The 19460-nt window shown below is 44.3% G+C and overlaps 1 protein-coding gene across 1 annotated transcript in view; it reads right to left on the minus strand.

The window, feature by feature from the left end:
• Nucleotides 1-19460, minus strand: part of esyt1a (extended synaptotagmin-like protein 1a) — a 50940-nt gene extending 31480 nt beyond the window's left edge. The window contains exons 1-9 of the mRNA XM_084184674.1: nt 18969-19460; nt 9867-9908; nt 4182-4316; nt 2522-2595; nt 2298-2370; nt 2017-2106; nt 1771-1826; nt 1178-1298; nt 782-958 (exon numbers count right to left, since the gene is read on the minus strand). Coding sequence (XP_084040800.1) covers nt 782-958; nt 1178-1298; nt 1771-1826; nt 2017-2106; nt 2298-2370; nt 2522-2595; nt 4182-4316; nt 9867-9908; nt 18969-19310 — 1110 coding nt within the window. The 5' untranslated portion in view covers nt 19311-19460. The remainder of the gene's footprint in view (nt 1-781; nt 959-1177; nt 1299-1770; nt 1827-2016; nt 2107-2297; nt 2371-2521; nt 2596-4181; nt 4317-9866; nt 9909-18968) is intronic.

Raw genomic sequence — 19460 nt, forward strand, 5'->3', positions numbered from 1 at the left:
GCCCCAATGTCCATAGCACCAGTGTTTCTCTCAACAGCCCCAATGTCCATAGCATCAGTGTTTCTCTCCACAGCCCCAAAGCCCATACTATAAGACATACTCTAAGCCTTGTGCAAGACTGTTCATGTCCCATGACACAGCAGAGTTAAGTAGCTAACACCGATGTTTGGTCAATTCTGCGCATCTCTTTACATCTCACTCATCTCTCTACAAACCTACAGCTTCCCTTTGTCAGCAGTAACAGAACACACTGCCTGAGGAAGAGCTGGTCGCTGGTCGGTCATAATGTGTTGCAGTATGCGTCCTGCTGTAACAATATGCTGTGCCCCAAATGGCATCTTACTCCCTATATAATCCTTTTTTTTTTACCAGGGCCCGTATGACTCTGCTGAAATGTAGTGTACTATATAGGAGATAGGGTGCCATTTGGGACACCCATAATATGCTGATCTGCTCTGTAAATATTTGTATATAGTTCACTAAAGTGGTATCTCTGCAATATGCAGGCCTCCTTTTTGTGGGAATCTGCAGAGTAAAACAAACCAATCTGTTTAACTCCAGGACTAAGGACACTGAGACATCTCTTTCACTCTCTCTCTCTCTCTCACCTCAAACATCTCTCTCTCTCAAACACCTCTCACTCCCTCTCTCTCTGTCGCTCTCCGTCTCTCTCTGTCTCTCTCTCTCGCTCTCTCACCTCAAACTTCTCTCTCACTCCCTCTCTCTCACTCCCTCGCTCTCCGTCTCGCTCTGTCTCTCACTGTCTCTCTCTTGCTCTCACCTCAAACATCTCTCTCCACTGTGGGTTGAGGTTGTTGTCCACGGTGTGTGATGTGAAGGTCTGGGTCCCCACACGCAGAACAGCGTACGGATCCGACTTCCCATCTATTATCCCCTTAATGACCGTATCCTTGGCTGTCAGCTCCTCAGCTTCCAATAGGTGGATACGCACCACTCCCTGACGGACATACAGAGAGGCATGATTAATACAGAGTCTACAGCAGGAACACTTGGCTGTCCACTGTTTCTGGACAACCTGTAGCTATGTGTTTATCTCTGTCAATCATACAAGTAGGGTCAGTCCATCTGTTATGTTTGGTAAATGCTTCAGTCAGTCAGTGAGTCAGTGAGTCAGTGACTCTCCATGACAGATGATTTAGAATGTCAGTAAGGTTACCCGTGGGAGAGGGGAGCGGAGCTGCGCAATGTGCAGGTTGGCCACCAGGGGGATAGTGAGGCGGTTGGGGAGGACCAGGTATGAGGCTATAGCATCCATTATCATCGTGTCCGACATGGCACTGTAAATGAATGCAGGGAGGCGTTGGGATGGGACAAAGAGGTGGGAAACACACACATAGACAAAGACTACATTCTACTGCTGACAGGAACATGCATTAAACTAGTAAACAATGAGGAAACCCCATTGAGTAAGGATGTGGCTGAGGCAGGGGACATTTCCCATTAAATCATTTTAAGCTAAATGTGATTTCTAAGTTGAATACAATTAAATAGAAACATATTGCCAGGAATATTTGAATTTATGATGTTAGCAACTAAACACTGCACTGACAATGATTTCATTGTATTATCAGACAACTAGATGCCTAGATGCATGTCTTATCTACACACATGTGAGCAAGGACAATGCCTTGCTAAGTTAGGTCATCACCCTGAAGTAATACTAACATATACAGTACTAACAGCATAACACGTGGATCCACAGTACTATATAAGTACTTTGAGAAAGGCAATAGGAGCCCTCTCACTCACTTGAGTCCAGGGATATCCAGTATGTTGGTCAGCCCAGTCCAGTTGATGTCCAGCTTCTGTGAAAGCAGAGAAATGTCAACAACAATGAGAAGGCAGCATCGAATGAATTAATGAATTAATGAATTAATTGAATAGATGGATGGATGGATGGATGGATGGATGGATGGATGGATGGATGGATGGATGGATGGATGGATGGACGAACTAACAAACAAAGGAATTAAGTGATCGGTAACAGAGACTCACAGGTCTGTGGATGAAGAACATGGTGATGGCTCCCACCAGAGGCACATCCCCAATCAGGGGCTCCAGGATCACCCTCAATTTCCCATGTAGCTACAGAGAGAGAGCAGAAGGGAGGGAGAAGGAGGGGGGGAGGGGGGAAAGAGAGATAATGAGTTAATGAGAGAGATAATAAGAGAGGGGGGGGGGAGAAGGAGAAATAAAGACAAGGATATTAGGTTAGCTTTGGAGAAGAATTTGGGAACCTTTTTCTCAAACACTCCCACTCCCCAGCCACTCTTTACCTGTATTCCATTCACTCCTGCTTTGCAAAAGTACTTTTTGATTCCCACATTGATCTCCACATCACCTGCATAGCTGCAGAGAAGAGAGAGGTGAGGAGAGAAGAGAAGAGGAAACAGGAAGTTGATTTAACTGTCACGCTGCTGCTACAGATGATGGATGTGCTCTACATCACAGAGGCATTGTGGACGGGCATGCAGTATGGGGTGCTGCGGCAGCTGCGTACCTAATGTATAGATCCAGTAAGACCTGCCGCTTGTCGTGCTCCGTGTGAGTCTTCACTCCCACCACCTTCATGGCCTGAGACAAAACCACATACTACGGTATTATTATGTGTATAGAAAGCATACAGTATAACACAGATAATGTTCACGGCAAGCTGTTCTGCATAAGGTCACCTCGCCTGCAAGCTATTATGGAGGGGGTCTGGTGCTAATAAGAAGTGATTCATTTGTGTCTAAATGTTCTGTATGCTAATTATGTGTTAGAATGAACCTGTCTATCTTTATGAGTATAAGGAGCTTACCAGAGCCACATATTTACATTTCTAGAAATGGCTTGGCTCTGGGTCCTACTAATACAGGCCAGGGCTCTAGTTAGTACCCTGGGTCCTACTAAACAGTAATGACATGGTGTTATACAGGCCAGTGTAACGGGACATTTTAATTGTATGTGTCCACATAACTGAGTATGTGACTAACCTTGTGAAACCGTGTGAAATTGTCCTATTATAATATCCTGTTCTTCTGAGTATAATTCTGTGTTGCAAACCAGCTTAATCATGTGTCCTTGTATAGATAAAAGGAAACTGAAAGTCCCGCCCAAGAACAGGAAACTATAAAGATATGTGCTTATCACCCAATGCTTCGGAATTCAGACTGTCTACACTGTGCTGTCTAACTCTGTTCCCTCTGAGCTCAGAAATAAATCATCTTAATTTGACTTGGACTTCAGCAAATCCTTAAATTATATTATCCACCACATCAGGGCTCTAGTTTGTACCCTGGGTCCTACTATACAGTAATAACATGGTGTTATACAGGCCAGGGCTCTAGTTAGTAACCTGGGTCCTACTATACAGTAATGACATGATGTTATACAGGCCAGGGCTCTAGTTAGTAGTAATGACATGGTGTTATATAGGCCAGGGCTCTAGTTAGTACCCTGGGTCCTACTAAACAGTAATTACATGGTGTTATACAGGCCAGGGCTCTAGTTAGTACCCTGGGTCCTACTATACAGTAATGACATGGTGTTATACAGGCCAGGGCTCTAGTTAGTACCCTGGGTCCTACTATACAGTAATGACATGGTGTTATATAGGCCAGGGCTCTAGTTAGTAGTAATAACATGGTGTTATACAGGCCAGGGCTCTAGTTAGTACCCTGGGTCCTACTAAACAGTAATGACATGGTGTTATACAGGACAGGGCTCTAGTTAGTAGTAATAACATGGTGTTATACAGGCCAGGGCTCTAGTTAGTACCCTGGGTCCTACTAAACAGTAATGACATGGTGTTATACAGGCCAGGGCTCTAGTTAGTACCCTGGGTCCTACTATACAGTAATGACATGGTGTTATACAGGCCAGGGCTCTAGTTAGTACCCTGGGTCCTACTATACAGTAATGACATGGTGTTATACAGGCCAGGGCTCTAGTTAGTACCCTGGGTCCTACTATACAGTAATGACATGGTGTTATATAGGCCAGGGCTCTAGTTAGTACCCTGGGTCCTACTAAACAGTAATGACATGGTGTTATACAGGACAGGGCTCTAGTTAGTAGTAATGACATGGTGTTATACAGGCCAGGGCTCTAGTTAGTACCCTGGGTCCTACTATACAGTAATGACATGGTGTTATATAGGCCAGGGCTCTAGTTAGTACCTTCTCCCCTAGGTTGACTTTGGTGAAGCTGAGGGTCTGCAAGTGGGTGTTGGATGCACGTATGGCTGGAGCAATGGTCTCGACCAGCAACTTCTCCAGATACTGACCAACGAATGGCCACGCCTGCTGCAGGATCTACAGGACACACACACACAGAGAGAGAGAGAGAGAGAGAGAGAGAGAGAGAGAGAGAGAGAGAGAGAGAGAGAGAGAGAGAGAGAGAGATAGAGAGAGAGAGAGAGAGAGAGAGAGAGAGAGACAGAGAGAGAGAGAGAGAGAGAGAGAGAGAGAGAGAGAGAGAGAGAGAGAGAGAGAGAGAGAGAGAGAGAGAGAGAGAGAGAGAGAGAGAGAGAGAGACAGAGGGAGAGAGAGAGAGAGAGAGAGAGAGAGAGAGAGAGAGAGAGAGAGAGAGAGAGAGAGAGAGAGAGAGAGAGAGAGAGAGAGAGAGAGAGAGAGAGAGAGAGAGAGAGAAAGGCATGTCTCAGTGTCCTTAGTCCTGTAGTTAAACAGCTTGGTTTGTTTTACTACTTTACTAAGTAGTCATGATTCTCACTGTGTATTTACAACCTAATGAATATACACTGCTCAAAAAAATAAAGGGAACACTAAAATAACACACCCTAGATCTGAATGAATGAAATAATCTTATTAAATACTTTATTTATATAGTTGAATGTGCTGACAACAAAATCACACAAAAATTATTAATGGAAATCAAATGTATCAACCCATGGAGGTCTTGATTTGGAGTCACCCTCAAAATTAAAGTGGAAAACCACACTACAGGCTGATCCAACTTTGATGTAATGTCCTTAAAACAAGTCAAAATGAGGCTCAGTAGTGTGTGTGGCCTCCACGTGCCTGTATGACCTCCTTACAACGCCTGGGCATGCTCCTGATGAGGTGGCGGATGGTCTCCTGAGGGATCTCCTCCCAGACCTGGACTAAAGCATCCGCCAACTCCTGGACAGTCTGTGGTGCAACGTGGCGTTGGTGGATGGAGCGAGACATGATGTCCCAGATGTGCTCAATTGGATTCAGGTCTGGGGAACGGGCGGGCCAGTCCATAGCATCAATGCCTTCCTCTTGCAGGAACTGCTGACACACTCCAGCCACATTAGGTCTAGCATTGTCTTGCATTAGGAGGAACCCAGGGCCAACCGCACCAGCAAAAGGTCTCACAAGGGGTCTGAGGATCTCATCTCGGTACCTAATGGCAGTCAGGCTACCTCTGGCGAGCACATGGAGGGCTGTGCGGCCCCCCAAAGAAATGCCACCCCACACCATGACTGACCCACCGCCAAACCGGTCATGCTGGAGGATGTTGCAGGCAGCAGAACGTTCTCCACGGCGTCTCCAGACTCTGTCACGTCTGTCACGTGCTCAGTGTGAACCTGCTTTCATCTGTGAAGAGCACAGGGCGCCAGTGGCGAATTTGCCAATCTTGGTGTTCTCTGGCAAATGCCAAACGTCCTGCACGGTGTTGGGCTGTAAGCACAACCCCCACCTGTGGACGTCGGGCCCTCATACCACCCTCATGGAGTCTGTTTCTGACCGTTTGAGCAGACACATGCACATTTGTGGTCTGCTGGAGGTCATTTTGCAGGGCTCTGGCAGTGCTCCTCCTGCTCCTCCTTGCACAAATGCGGAGGTAGCAGTCCTGCTGCTGGGTTGTTGCCCTCCTACGGCCTCCTCCACGTCTCCTGATGTACTGGCCTGTCTCCTGGTAGCGCCTCCATGCTCTGGACACTACGCTGACAGACACAGCAAACCTTCTTGCCACAGCTCACATTGATGTGCCATCCTGGATGAGCTGCACTACCTGAGCCACTTGTGTGGGTTGTAGACTCCGTCTCATGCTACCACTAGAGCACCGCCAGCATTCAAAAGTGACCAAAACATCAGCCAGGAAGCATAGAAACTGAGAAGTGGTCTGTGGTCACCACATGCAAAACCAGTCCTTTATTGGGGGTGTCTTGCTAATTGCCTATAATTTCCACCTGTTGTCTATTCCATTTGCACAACAGCATGTGACATTTATTGTCAATCAGTGTTGCTTCCTAAGTGGACAGTTTGATTTCACAGAAGTGTGATTGACTTGGAGTTACATTGTGTTGTTTAAGTGTTCCCTTTATTTTTTTGAGCAGTGTACATGAGATCCTATCATCATCTGGTCACGATTCAAGGACATTTTTCAAGGACTGCAGCGCTTGCAGACAAAACACTGTGTTGGGCAATTTCCTTGAATCTAACATAAATGATCTGAATTAGCCTGCTTGGCAAAGGTGCCGTGCCGTGCCAAATTCTTTCATATAATCACATTTGAAGATGTGGTCCTTTTAAAAGAATTGGGCCATTCAAGACACAGGTAGTAGGTTCTATAAAACTGCATATGACTGTGTAATATCTGACTACTGTATTGCACAACCAAAACCTCATAAACACTTATAACTGATTACATCTGCTAATGCAGCAAGAGGACCTGACAGTGTAACATGTGACAACCTTAGAGCAGGATCTCTACTCCCGTGATCACATATCCACCTACACTACAGGAAACCACAACCACATATCTGATCGAGAGACTCTTCACATGACAGAAACACAAGCCTTAAAGGCCAGCTCTGACAAGAGAGCAACAAAGGACAGAGTGTCACTACTAGCTAGTTACAGCAATTAATAATTAAGTAGGTATTAGACCTATAGTAATTTCCTAGTATTAGACATCCAAGTAGATGTCAACAAATATATGCATTTAGGTAGACACAATGCAGACGATGATAGTGCCTTCTTGGTTTGTCAATGACTTTTTAATTACTACATTTATCAACTGTAGGCTACATTTGATGGTTAATTTGTGTATGGTTAATTTGGGATTTTGTTCCACTCCTCTTTTCAGATCTTCTCCAAGTCATTAAGGTTTCGAGGCTGACATTTGGCAACTTGAACCTTCAGCTCCCTCCACAGATTTTCTATGGGATTAAGGTCTGGAGACTGGCTAGGCCACTCCAGGACCTTAATGTGCTTCTTCTTGAGCCACTCCTTTGTTGCCTTGGCCGTGTGTTTTGGGTCATTGTCATGCTGGAATACCCATCCACGACCCATTTTCAATGCCCTGGCTGAGGGAAGGAGGTTCTCACCCAAGATTTGGCGGTACATGGCCCCGTCCATCGTCCCTTTGATGTGGTGAAGTTGTCCTGTCCCCTTAGCAGAAAAACACCCCCAAAGCATAATGTTTCCACCTCCATGTTTGACGGTGGGGATGGTGTTCTTGGGGTCATAGGCAGCATTCCTCCTCCTCCAAACACGGCGAGTTGAGTTGATGCCAAAGAGCTCCATTTTGGTCTCATCTGACCACAACCCTTTCACCCAGTTCTCCTCTGAATCATTCAGATGTTCATTGGCAAACTTCAGACGGCCCTGTATATGTGCTTTCTTGAGCAGGGGGACCTTGCGGGCGCTGCAGGATTTCAGTCCTTCACGGCGTAGTGTGTTACCAATTGTTATCTAGGTGACTATGGTCCCAGCTGCCTTGAGATCATTGACAAGATCCTCCCGTGTAGTTCTGGGCTGATTCCTCACCGTTCTCATGATCATTGCAACTCCACGAGGTGAGATCTTGCATGGAGCCCCAGGCCGAGGGAGATTGACAGTTATTCTGTGTTTCTTCCATTTGCGAATAATCACACTAACTGTTGTCACCTTCTCACCAAGCTGCTTGGCGATGGTCTTGTAGCCCATTCCAGCCTTGTGTAGGTCTACAATCTTGTCCCTGACATCCTTGGAGAGCTCTTTGGTCTTGGCCATGGTGGAGAGTTTGGACTCTGATTGATTGATTGATTGCTTCTGTGGACAGGTGTCTTTTATACAGGTAACAAACTGAGATTAGGAGCACTCCCTTTAAGAGTGTGCTCCTAATCTCAGCTCGTTACCTGTATAAAAGACACCTGGGAGCCAGAAATCTTTTTGATTGAGAGGGGGTCAAATACTTATTTCCCTCATTAAAATGCAAATCAATTTATAATATTTTTGACATGCGTTTTTCTTGATTTTGTTGTTGTTATTCTGTCTCTCACTGTTGAAATAAACCTACCATTAAAATTATAGACTGATCATTTCTTTGTCAGTGGGCAAACATACAAAATCAGCAGGGGATCAAATACTTTTTTCCCTCACTGTACATGCTAGCTCACTAATCCTGGAAGGAACCCAGGAAATCCTGTGCACTGGCAAGAGCTACTCGATATGCTAACAGTCTGTCATGAGAGACTCCTCATTCAAAAACTATTGTCAAACTATAATTGAATAACATTTGGGCTGTGTCATCCTATCTCTTGTCCTAATGAAGTTAGATTGGGAAGCAGACCAGGGTCTGTTGTTGTTGCAGCCAGCAAGGAAGAGACAGCCAGGCAGAGCCAGCCAGGCAAAACCAGCCATCCAGGCAGAGCCAGCCATCCATCCAGGCAGAGCCAGCCATCCATCCAGGCAGAGCCAGCCATCCAGGCATAGCCAGCCAGGCAGAGCCAGCCATCCATCCAGGCATAGCCAGCCATCCAGGCATAGCCAGCCAGGCAGAGCCAGCCATCCATCCAGGCAGAGCCAGCAATCCAGGCAGAGCCAGCCAGGCAGGCAGAGCCAGCCATCCCGGCAGAGCCAGCCAGCCTGAGTCTGGAGGCTGGTTAGCCTACGCATGCAGTCAGAGCACATGGTGGGTGGCAGGCAGGCAGACAGGCAGAGAGCCTGGAGGAGAAGCAGACGGGTTGGTTCTTGTGAAAGATGAGCCCTTTAGATCACTCCCCTACAATCTGTGCTTTGTCACAGCGACTTCATTACATTCTCCCAGAGAGAAGGGCAGCCTTGTTTATTGATATTCACATCACCTTCATCCACACTGAAGCTGCTCTCACAGTGGAGATGGAGATAGGGATGTGAGGCAGGGTGGCTGCTGTGGCTGCAACGGAGATAATCAGTGGGTCGGTGCTATCCGGAATCCTTGGGATGTCCCAACTCTGACGTTACCCCATTGAAGTTGAAATGTAAAATGGTTAAAGGTTAAGGTTAGGGTTAAGGTTATGGTTAGGGTAGGGATTAAGGTTAGGGTTTAGGGTAGACGTCCCAAGGATCCCAGACAGCACTAACCATACTCAGTGTGTGTGTGTGTGTGTGTGTGTGTGTGTGTGTGTGTGTGTGTGTGTGTGGTCTGGCGGAAGCTTTACACTCTCCCCTGACTCTTAATTATAACAAAGGATGATGGGTGCTGATGGAGGAGGTGGAGCACTCTCAGAGGTAGGATGCACACACACAGCAACCCAGGGCAATGGTGGACAAACAAACAAACACGACTACCCCATTCAGGAAGCACAAAGCTACTCCATCGGCACACCAGCTCAGTGTGTGTGTGTGTGTGTGTGTGTGTGTGTGTGTGTGTGTGTGTGTGTGTGTGTGTGTGTGTGTGTGTGTGTGTGTGTGTGTGTGTGTGTGTGTGTGTGTGTGTGTGTGTGTGTGTGTGTGTGTGTGTGTGTGTGTGTGTGTGTGTGTGTGTGTGTGTGTGTGTGTGTGTGTGTGTGTGTGTGTGTGTGTGTGTGTGTGTGTGTGTGTGTGTGTGTGTGTGTGTGTGTGTGTGTGTGTGTGTGTGTGTGTGTGTGTGTGTGTGTGTGTGCGCGTGCGTGCGTGTACACTACATACCTTGTTCATCCACTCAACCTTCTCCACGTCAGGGAAGTTGACCTGTAGAGAAAGTGAGAAAAGTATTGGTTAGATTTGAACTTTTAACTGCCTTAAACAATATACGTAGCAGGAGAGTGTAACCTGGGTAGGAATGTAGGGAGGTCATGAAATGGCGAAGGATTGACTCGAGACAGGGTCGTTCCAGCTCAAAATGCACAAGAAAGAGGATTTCGAAACCCACCATCTCAGATTGTTCGGAAAAAGATTGGCATTCCTGCAACATTATTTTGTTGAAATATAATTTAATCTTTCAGACATTAACCTAATTGATTGCACCCAAATTGCCCATAGTAATTGATAGGATTCATATAATATTGAACCTAACATTCGATTTGGACCAAACTTTTTTGGGTGCAATCAATTAGCTTAATTTCTCAGAGATCAAATTATATTTAAACAAAATAATGCTTTCGAATGCTTATCTTATCTGTTTCTAACTACAGAAACGATTTCAGAACCATCTGAGATGGTGGGTGTCATGGATCACTGATCATGATCAAGTGTGTCAGTGTGTGTGCATGCTTGCAAGATAACCTGTGATATCCTGTTGACAAAATCACAGAGATTGTGGTGACAATGTGAGTGTCCTGCGGGTGTTGAAGAATGTTGAAATTATCCCATGATTAAGAAAACAATTATCATATTTTCTCTCTTTCCTGATATGGTCCTCCTTGTCCCCCCTCCTTCTGAATGATGTCTCTGAGTCACCAAGCTTCTGCCATCTAAAAGGTCAACAGTAGCACAACCATAGAATTAGGAATTAGAAAACTAATTTAATAGGATCTCTATGAGTACCAACCTCAAGTTCTAAGGAACCTCCGAACTGAAACAGGAAATGGGGGGCACACACATAGAAACGCCTAAAATGACGGTGGCACGACAAAACCTCAGAGTGGAAACACTCTCTCTTGTAAAATGTTCAAATACTTAATGGAAAGGTTCAATCATTTTGAATGTTATATTGTTTTTGTGCATCTCTGAGTGATGTTCTATCGATTCCCTGGGTCATTTCATGTTTTCATGTGTATCTGAGTTATTGGTGTTCAAGCAGTTAGAAATCAGTCCGGTATGACGTAGCACCGTGATAAGGTTGCTCTCACTACACTGGAAGTTAATAGGAACACGACTTTTAGATCGCGAAAACGTCTATCATACATGTCAGATTTCAATGCTGGCCGATGTCATATCTCGGGAGGATGTCTTCTCTCGAATGAGCCATTGATCATATTTGTGCAATATTCCTACCTCGAAAAATGTTTAATTTAACGGAGGGTCTAGCACATTTTTCCTATTTGTCTGCCTCTTTAGTCCAGGGTGCATTGCATGGTGCCGTAGCCAGAGATATTATAGAAAGAAGATAGGAATTCAATGAATGAAGGAACATATAACGCCCCACCCAGAAGACTGTCGACCAATCGCGTTCACGTTGTCATGCTGCGTCACACGGTTGCTAAGCTAATCGTTACTCAGTCAGCAAATATGTCGAGAAACGTGCCTATTTTCCTCGAAAGTACGTAATGTCACGATTCCAAAGCTATACAATACTACAGATAGCAAGTAAATTATTGCACATCTCAGAAAAGATTTGTAATGTTGTATTTCTTGTTGACGAAATTCGTGCTAATGTTGGTTTTTTGAGCTAGCGCCCAATAGACTCCCATTCACTCCTTGAAGGAGAGTGCTCCTTGCCCCAGGATTGCCCAGAATGCACAGCACGCCCCATCGACGTAGCATGGGCAACCTTTCCCATCTCCTCAAAAGTATATCTGCCGTTGCGAATGTTAGACTCCACTCTGTGAGGCACATCGATCTGCAGGTTGAACATGGTGAGTTTGCAGACTCCTAAATTGATAGTGCAGTTGTTTTGGCGATTTTACAGCTAATTAGCTACGTTAACAAGTCGGATGCGAAGGATATCCTACAGACACCTGACAAGGCCAAAATCCCCGTCATTCGCATGAGAAAGAGACGAAGATATCGTGGACGTTGGTCGGGATGCCTTGTAAGGATCCGACGGCGAGCAAGTAAACTGCCTCTTCCATCAATCCTATTAGCCAATGTTCAATCATTTGAAAATAAATTAGACAACCTAAGATTACGGTTAACCTACCAACGGGACAATAAAAACTGTAATATCTTATGTTTCACCGAGTCGTGGCTGAACGACGACATGGATAACATACAGCTGGCGGGATATACGCTACATCGGCAGGATAGAACGGCTGACTCCGGTAAGACAAGGGGTGGTGGTCTGTGTATATTTGTAAACAACAGCTGGTGCATAAAATCTAATACTAAGGAAGTCTCGAGGTTTTGTTCATCTGTGGTAGAGTATCTCGTGATAAGCTGTAGACCACACTATTTACCAAGAGAGTTTTCATCTATATTTTTCGTAGCTGTCTATTTACCAGCCGAAACTGATGCAGGCACTAAGATTGCACTCAATGAGCTGTATAAGGCCATAAGTAAACAGGAAAATGCTCATCCTGAGGCAGCGCTCCTAGTGGCCGGGGACTTTAATGCAGGGAAACTTACATCCGTTCTACCTAATTTCTACCAGCATGTTAAATGTGCAACCAGCGGGGAAAAAAACTCTAGACCACCTTTACTCCACACACAGAGACGCGTACAAAGCTCTCCCTCACCCTCCATTTGGCAAATCTGACGATAACTCGATCCTCCTGATTCCTGCTTATAAGCAAAAACTAAAGCAGGAAGCACCAGTGACTCGGTTAATAAGGAAGTGGTCAGATGACGCAGATGCTAAGCTACAGGACTGTTTTGCTAGCACAGACTGGAATATGTTCCCGTATTCTTCCGATAGCATTGAGGAGTACACCACATCAGTCACTGGCTTCATCAATAAGTGCATCGATAACGTCGTCCCCACAGTGACCTTACGTACATACCCCAACCAGAAGCCATGGATTACAGGCAACATCCGCACTGAGCTAAAGGGTAGAGTTGCCGCTTTCAAGGAGCGGGACTCTAACCCGGACGCTTATAAGAAATCCCGCTATGCCCTCCGACGAACCATCAAACAGGCAAAGAGTCAATACAGGACTAAGATTGAATCATACTACACCAGCTCTGACACTTGTCGAATGTGGCAGGGCTTGAAAACTATTACAGACTACAAAGGGAAGCACAGCCGCGAGCTGCCCAGTGACACAAGCCTACCAGATGAGCTAAATCACTTCTATGCTCACTTCGAGGCAAGCAACACTGAAGCATGCATGAGAGCATCAGCTGTTCCGGATGACTATGTGATCAAGCTCTCTGTAGCCGATGTGAGTAAGACTTTTAAACAGGTCAACATTCACAAGGCCACAGGGCCAGACGGATTGCCAGGACGTGTACTCTGAGCATGCGCTGACCAACTGGCAAGTGTCTTCACTGACATGTTCAACATGTCCCTGACTGAGTCTGTAATACCAACATGTTTCAAGCAGACCACCATAGTCCCTGTGCCCAAGAACACTAAGATAACCTGCCTAAATGACCACCGACCCGTAGCACTGACGTCTGTAGCCATGAAGTGCTTTGAAAGGCTGGTCATGGCTCACATCAACACCATTATCCCAGAAACCCTAGACCCACTCCAATTTGCATACCGCACCAACAGATCCACAGATGATGCAATCTCTATTGCACTCCACACTGCCCTTTCCCACCTGGACAAGAGGAACACGTGAGAATGCTATTCATTGACTACAGCTCAGCGTTCAACACCATAGTGCCCTCAAAGCTCATCAATAAGCTAAGGACCCTGGGACTAAACACCTCCCTCTGCAACTGGATCCTGGACTTCCTGACGGGCCGCCCCCAGGTGGTAAGGGTAGGTATCAACACATCTGCCACGCTGATCCTCAACACGGGGGGCCCTCAGGGGTGCGTGCTCAGTCCCCTCCTGTATTCCCTGTTCACCCATGACTGCATGGCCAGGCTACACTCCAACACCATCATTAAGTTTGCAGACACAACAGTGGAAGGCCTGATCACCGACAATGATGAGACAGCCTATAGGGAGGAGGTCAGAGACCTGGCCATGTGGTGCCAGGATAACAACCTCTCCCTCAACGTGATCAAGACAAAGGAGATGATTGTGGACTATAGGAAAAAATTAAGAGGACTGAGCACGCCCCCATTCTCATCGACGGGGCTGTAGTGGAACAGGTTGAGTGCTTCAAGTTCCTTGGTGTCCACATCACCAACAAACTATCATGGTCCAAACACACCAAGACAGTTGTGAAGAGGGCACGACAAAGCCTATTCCCCCTCAGGAGACTGAAAAGATTTGGCATGGGTCCTCAGATCGTCAAAAAGTTATACAGCTGCAGCATCGAGAGCATCCTGACTGGTTGCATCACCGCCTGGTATGGCAACTGCTTGGCCTCTGACCGCAAGGCACTACAGAGGGTAGTACGTACGGCCCAGTACATCCCTGGGGCCAAGCTTCCTGCCATCCAGGACCTCTATACCAGGCGGTGTCAGAGGAAGGCACTGCCCTAGTCATAGACTGATCTCTCTGCTACCGCACGGCAAGCGGTACCGGAGCGCCAAGTCTAGGTCCAAAAGGCTTCTTAACAGCTTCTACCCCCAAGCCATAAGACTCCTGAACAGCTAATCATGGCTACCCGGACTATTTGCATTTGGCAAATACAATTTGATTTGATTTGATTTAATTTGTTACATGCTGATATTGTCTTTGAGATTATTGTGTGTAGCTTCGTTTGCTAGCTAGCTACCTAGCTAGCTAGCCAGCAAGCCCATAGAGAGAGCATTGCGTTGTGGATTTTGTAGTCGACTTGAGATGCAACAGATTTCCATAACAATTTTCCATGTTGCTAACAACCTTATTATAACGCCAAAATGAAACATTTGTTCACAAAAAATATTGTTCTCACATATTACTGTCATTTAACACAGTAAATTAAAGGAATGAGTGGTTTTGGTTGGATTTTTCCTTTAAGACGTTCATTGAACGAGTAACTCAGTCACTGTTAAGTTAACTGTGTGCTAAATGTAAATACAGTTACACCTCTGCGGTATTACATTTTAGTAATTTAGCAGAAATACTTACAGTAGTGAGTGCATACAATTTCTTACTGGTCCCCCCATAGGAATCGAACCCACAATCCTCGCATTGAAAGACCCATGCTCTAACAACTGAGCCACACAGGACATAATTGGATGAACTGTTAATTGTGAAATCATTTATTTTTTCACTTTGATTGTGGCATTCAAAAGTTTTGACTCATTCTCCAGGCTCTGCACATTAAGAATGTCCAAATATAGCTACGGCTGGATGGACTAGACTAAAGAATGTAGAAGAGGGGGAGGTGGGGGTGGTTAGGAACAGAGTAGAGTAGGAAAACTCACAGTGCATTTGGAAAGTATTCAGACCCCTTGACTTTTTCCACATTTTGTTACGTTACAGCCTTATACTAAAATTGATATTTCCGTTTTTTCTTTTTAATACATTTTCAAAAACCTGTTTTTGCTTTGTCATTATGGGGTATTATGTGTAGATTGATGAAGAAAATCATTTATTTAATCAATTTTAGAATAAGACTGTAATGTAACAAAATGTGGAAAAAGTCAAGGGGTCTGAATACTTTACGAATGCACTGTATATCAACAAAAGGTCAGTCAGTCATAGACTGGGATGTCTGTATACTGTGAAAAAGAGAGCGAGAGAGAGAGATTGTGAACAACTAGGACATTGTGCTCATCCCTGTGCTGTTATATCTGTCCTTATTATCAACTGAGTTGTGTCACTGTGTTACGTTGGTCACCACAGACAATTTCTTTACTTCATTCATTTACATATTTATTTATTTATTTATTTTGACAACATAAACAATGAAATATGACTTATTACCCTTTTGGATATGAGGTCATTCTTATTATTAAAGAACAGTGATATTATCAAGAGCAGTGATACTATCAAGAACAGTGTGCAGGTTTCTTCATTTTTCTCATCTTCAACTGTTACCATGCACCTGCAAAAAAGATAGCTCAGATGTGCGAGTGCCTTTTGAATTTTGGATATGAGGTAATGACATTGATGGATTTTAAGGCTGACTTTTGTTCAAATAATGTATTATTATTCCGCTGTATTTTATTTTATTTGAAATGAATAGAAATATTATAGCACAGTCAGTGCCTTCTTGTTGTTTAATAAAAAATAAGACGACAACGGAATGAAGTTTAGCTTGCAAACACTTGACAATGTCTTACCCTATTGACACGAAACGAACAGAAACAGTTTTGCTATAAATGTTAATCTAAAAAGACCTCTTGAATAGGTCAACGGCACCAGGGGAAAAAACCGCTCTTCATGCGCGCACTGACAAACACTAGCAGGCACAGGCAAGTGGATTCAAATACAGTGGGGGAAAAAAGTATTTAGTCAGCCACCAATTGTGCAAGTTCTCCCACTTAAAAAGATGAGAGAGGCCTGTAATTTTCATCATAGGTACACGTCAACTATGACAGACAAAATGAGAAGAAAAAAATCCAGAAAATCACATTGTAGGATTTTTTATGATTTTATTTGCAAATTATGGTGGAAAATAAGTATTTGGTCAATAACAAAAGTTTCTCAATACTTTGTTATATACCCTTTGTTGGCAATGACACAGGTCAAACGTTTTCTGTAAGTCTTCACAAGGTTTTCACACACTGTTGCTGGTATTTTGGCCCATTCCTCCATGCAGATCTCCTCTAGAGCAGTGATGTTTTGGGGCTGTCGCTGGGCAACACGGACTTTCAACTCCCTCCAAAGATTTTCTATGGGGTTGAGATCTGGAGACTGGCTAGGCCACTCCAGGACCTTGAAATGCTTCTTACGAAGCCACCCCCTTCGTTGCGCGGGCGGTGTGTTTGGGATCATTGTCATGCTGAAAGACCCAGCCACGTTTCATCTTCAATGCCCTTGCTGATGGAAGGAGGTTTTCACTCAAAATCTCACGATACATGGCCCCATTCATTCTTTCCTTTACACGGATCAGTCGTCCTGGTCCCTTTGCAGAAAAACAGCCCCGAAGCATGATGTTTCCACCCCCATGCTTCACAGTAGGTATGGTGTTCTTTGGATGCAACTCAGCATTCTTTGTCCTCCAAACACGACGAGTTGAGTTTTTACCAAAAAGTTATATTTTGGTTTCATCTGACCATATGACATTCTCCCAATCCTCTTCTGGATCATCCAAATGCACTCTAGCAAACTTCAGACGGGCCTGGACATGTACTGGCTTAAGCAGGGGGACACGTCTGGCACTGCAGGATTTGAGTCCCTGGCGGCGTAGTGTGTTACTGATGGTAGGCTTTGTTACTTTGGTCCCAGCTCTCTGCAGGTCATTCACTAGGTTCCCCCGTGTGGTTCTGGGATTTTTGCTCACCGTTCTTGTGATCATTTTGACCCCACAGGGTGAGATCTTGCGTGGAGCCCCAGATCTAGGGAGATTATCAGTGGTCTTGTATGTCTTCCATTTCCTAATAATTGCTCCCACAGTTGATTTCTTCAAACCAAGCTGCTTACCTATTGCAGATTCAGTCTTCCCAGCCTGGTGCAGGTCTACAATTTTGTTTCTGGTGTCCTTTGACAGCTCTTTGGTCTTGGCCATAGTGGAGTTTGGAGTGTGACTGTTTGAGGTTGTGGACAGGTGTCTTTTATACTGATAACAAGTTCAAACAGGTGCCATTAATACAGGTAACGAGTGGAGGACAGAGGAGCCTCTTAAAGAAGAAGTTACTGATCTGTGAGAGCCAGAAATCCTTCTTGTTTGTAGGTGACCAAATACTTATTTTCCACCATACTTTGCAAATAAATTCATTAAAAATCCTACAATGTGATTTTCTGGATCTTTTTTTCTCAATTTGTCTGTCATAGTTGACGTGTACCTATGATGAAAATTACAGGCCTCTCTCCTCTTTTTAAGTGGGAGAACTTGCACAATTGGTGGCTGACTAAATACTTTTTTCCCCCACTGTATTTGTCAGACTTGTGAGGGAGGGTGTGTTCTCTAAGTGAAAGCCCTCCTTAAATCATTTGCCAGCTAGTGACCACTCTACAGAGCTGCTTCCAGAACAAAATTCATGATGAAAAACGCTAACCTGCAATGAATGAATACATGTATAATCCATGTAAACTGTAACCATGGGAAATTCTCAATTGGGCAAAAGTTTGTCCTCGTTATTTGTCCTCCTTTTATGCATTTCACCAAACAATTTCATACACATCAAATCAAAAATTATTTCTGATAGTAAATCTAATACAAAATAAGCACATTGTGGGCAGGATTCATTCATCGGTATCATCACAATCCAATTTCATGTATTCAAAACAAAGGTTGGTTTGCTAATAGTTTTGTAGACTTTCCATTTGCGCCCAGAAACACATTCCACAATAGAAATAAGGAAGGGTGAATACAATAGAGGAACACAACTGATATGAATGTACTGGCCTATATTCAAACCAAAGTAAAGCTCTATAATGGAATATCACAATGTTGGAGATGATGACTTAGGAGTAACCCAAAGTTATGTATAACACACAACTTATTTCTCTGCATCTCTGCATGTTCGCAATATTGTAAAAAATCATAACAATTAGACAGTCCCCATTGCCCACGTCTTTCCATTTATTGTACATGGTATGGCACTGATGGGGTGATTTAGAATTTCATGCAGTAGTATTTACTGAATGCCGGAAAACAGTGAACACAATTGCACACATTTCTGTTCTGATCAAAACAATGTTTTAATATTCTGTGAACAAAACACTTAAGAACTAATTTTGTATTCACTAATGACATTGATGGATTTTAAGACTGACTTTTGTTCAAATATTGTATTATTATTCCGGAGGATTTTATTTGATTTGAAATGAATATAAATATTATAGCACAGTCTATAATATTTATATTCATTTCAAATAAATAAAATACCAGCTCACAGACTAGTAGGCTGAAGATGTGTTCTGCACTCTGCAGCAGCAGGCTGAGCCCATAGAGAAAATATGAATATAATAATTATCTGTTTCTTGTTACTTACCCATGGGGGTAATTCCTGTTTACTCCTAAAAGCCCTTGCAGTGGCGTATGCTCTCTCATTCTCCAATACGTACATAGCTGACCGCAGACGCATTACTTTCTCGTTCCTGCTGTGTTTCCATCCGATGTAGACCATCAGACCGAATAGAACCAAGCTGATACTGAACCCGAAGTATCCGGCCAGATAAACTGGTAAAAGTGTAGCCAGGTATTTTCCAAAGGACCACAACACGGTTACAGCATGTTGCCCTGGAGGTTTGGGTGGCTGCATTTCTTCGGGCAATTCCAAGCCCGCAGTCCCGGAGCCTGTGCCGATACTCGGACTTGCATCCACAGATGGCATCACTACCTCTGCAGTGCCGCGTTCAGTGCCTTCTTGTTGTTTAATAAAAAATAAGACGACAACGGAATGAAGTTTAGCTTGCAAACCATTGACAATGTCTTACCCTATTGACACGAAACGATCAGAAACAGTTTTGCTATAAATGTTCAT

Source organism: Coregonus lavaretus, assembly GCF_964263955.1.
Source record: "Coregonus lavaretus genome assembly, chromosome: 20".
In the NCBI taxonomy this organism is placed as follows: Eukaryota; Metazoa; Chordata; class Actinopteri; order Salmoniformes; family Salmonidae; genus Coregonus; species Coregonus lavaretus.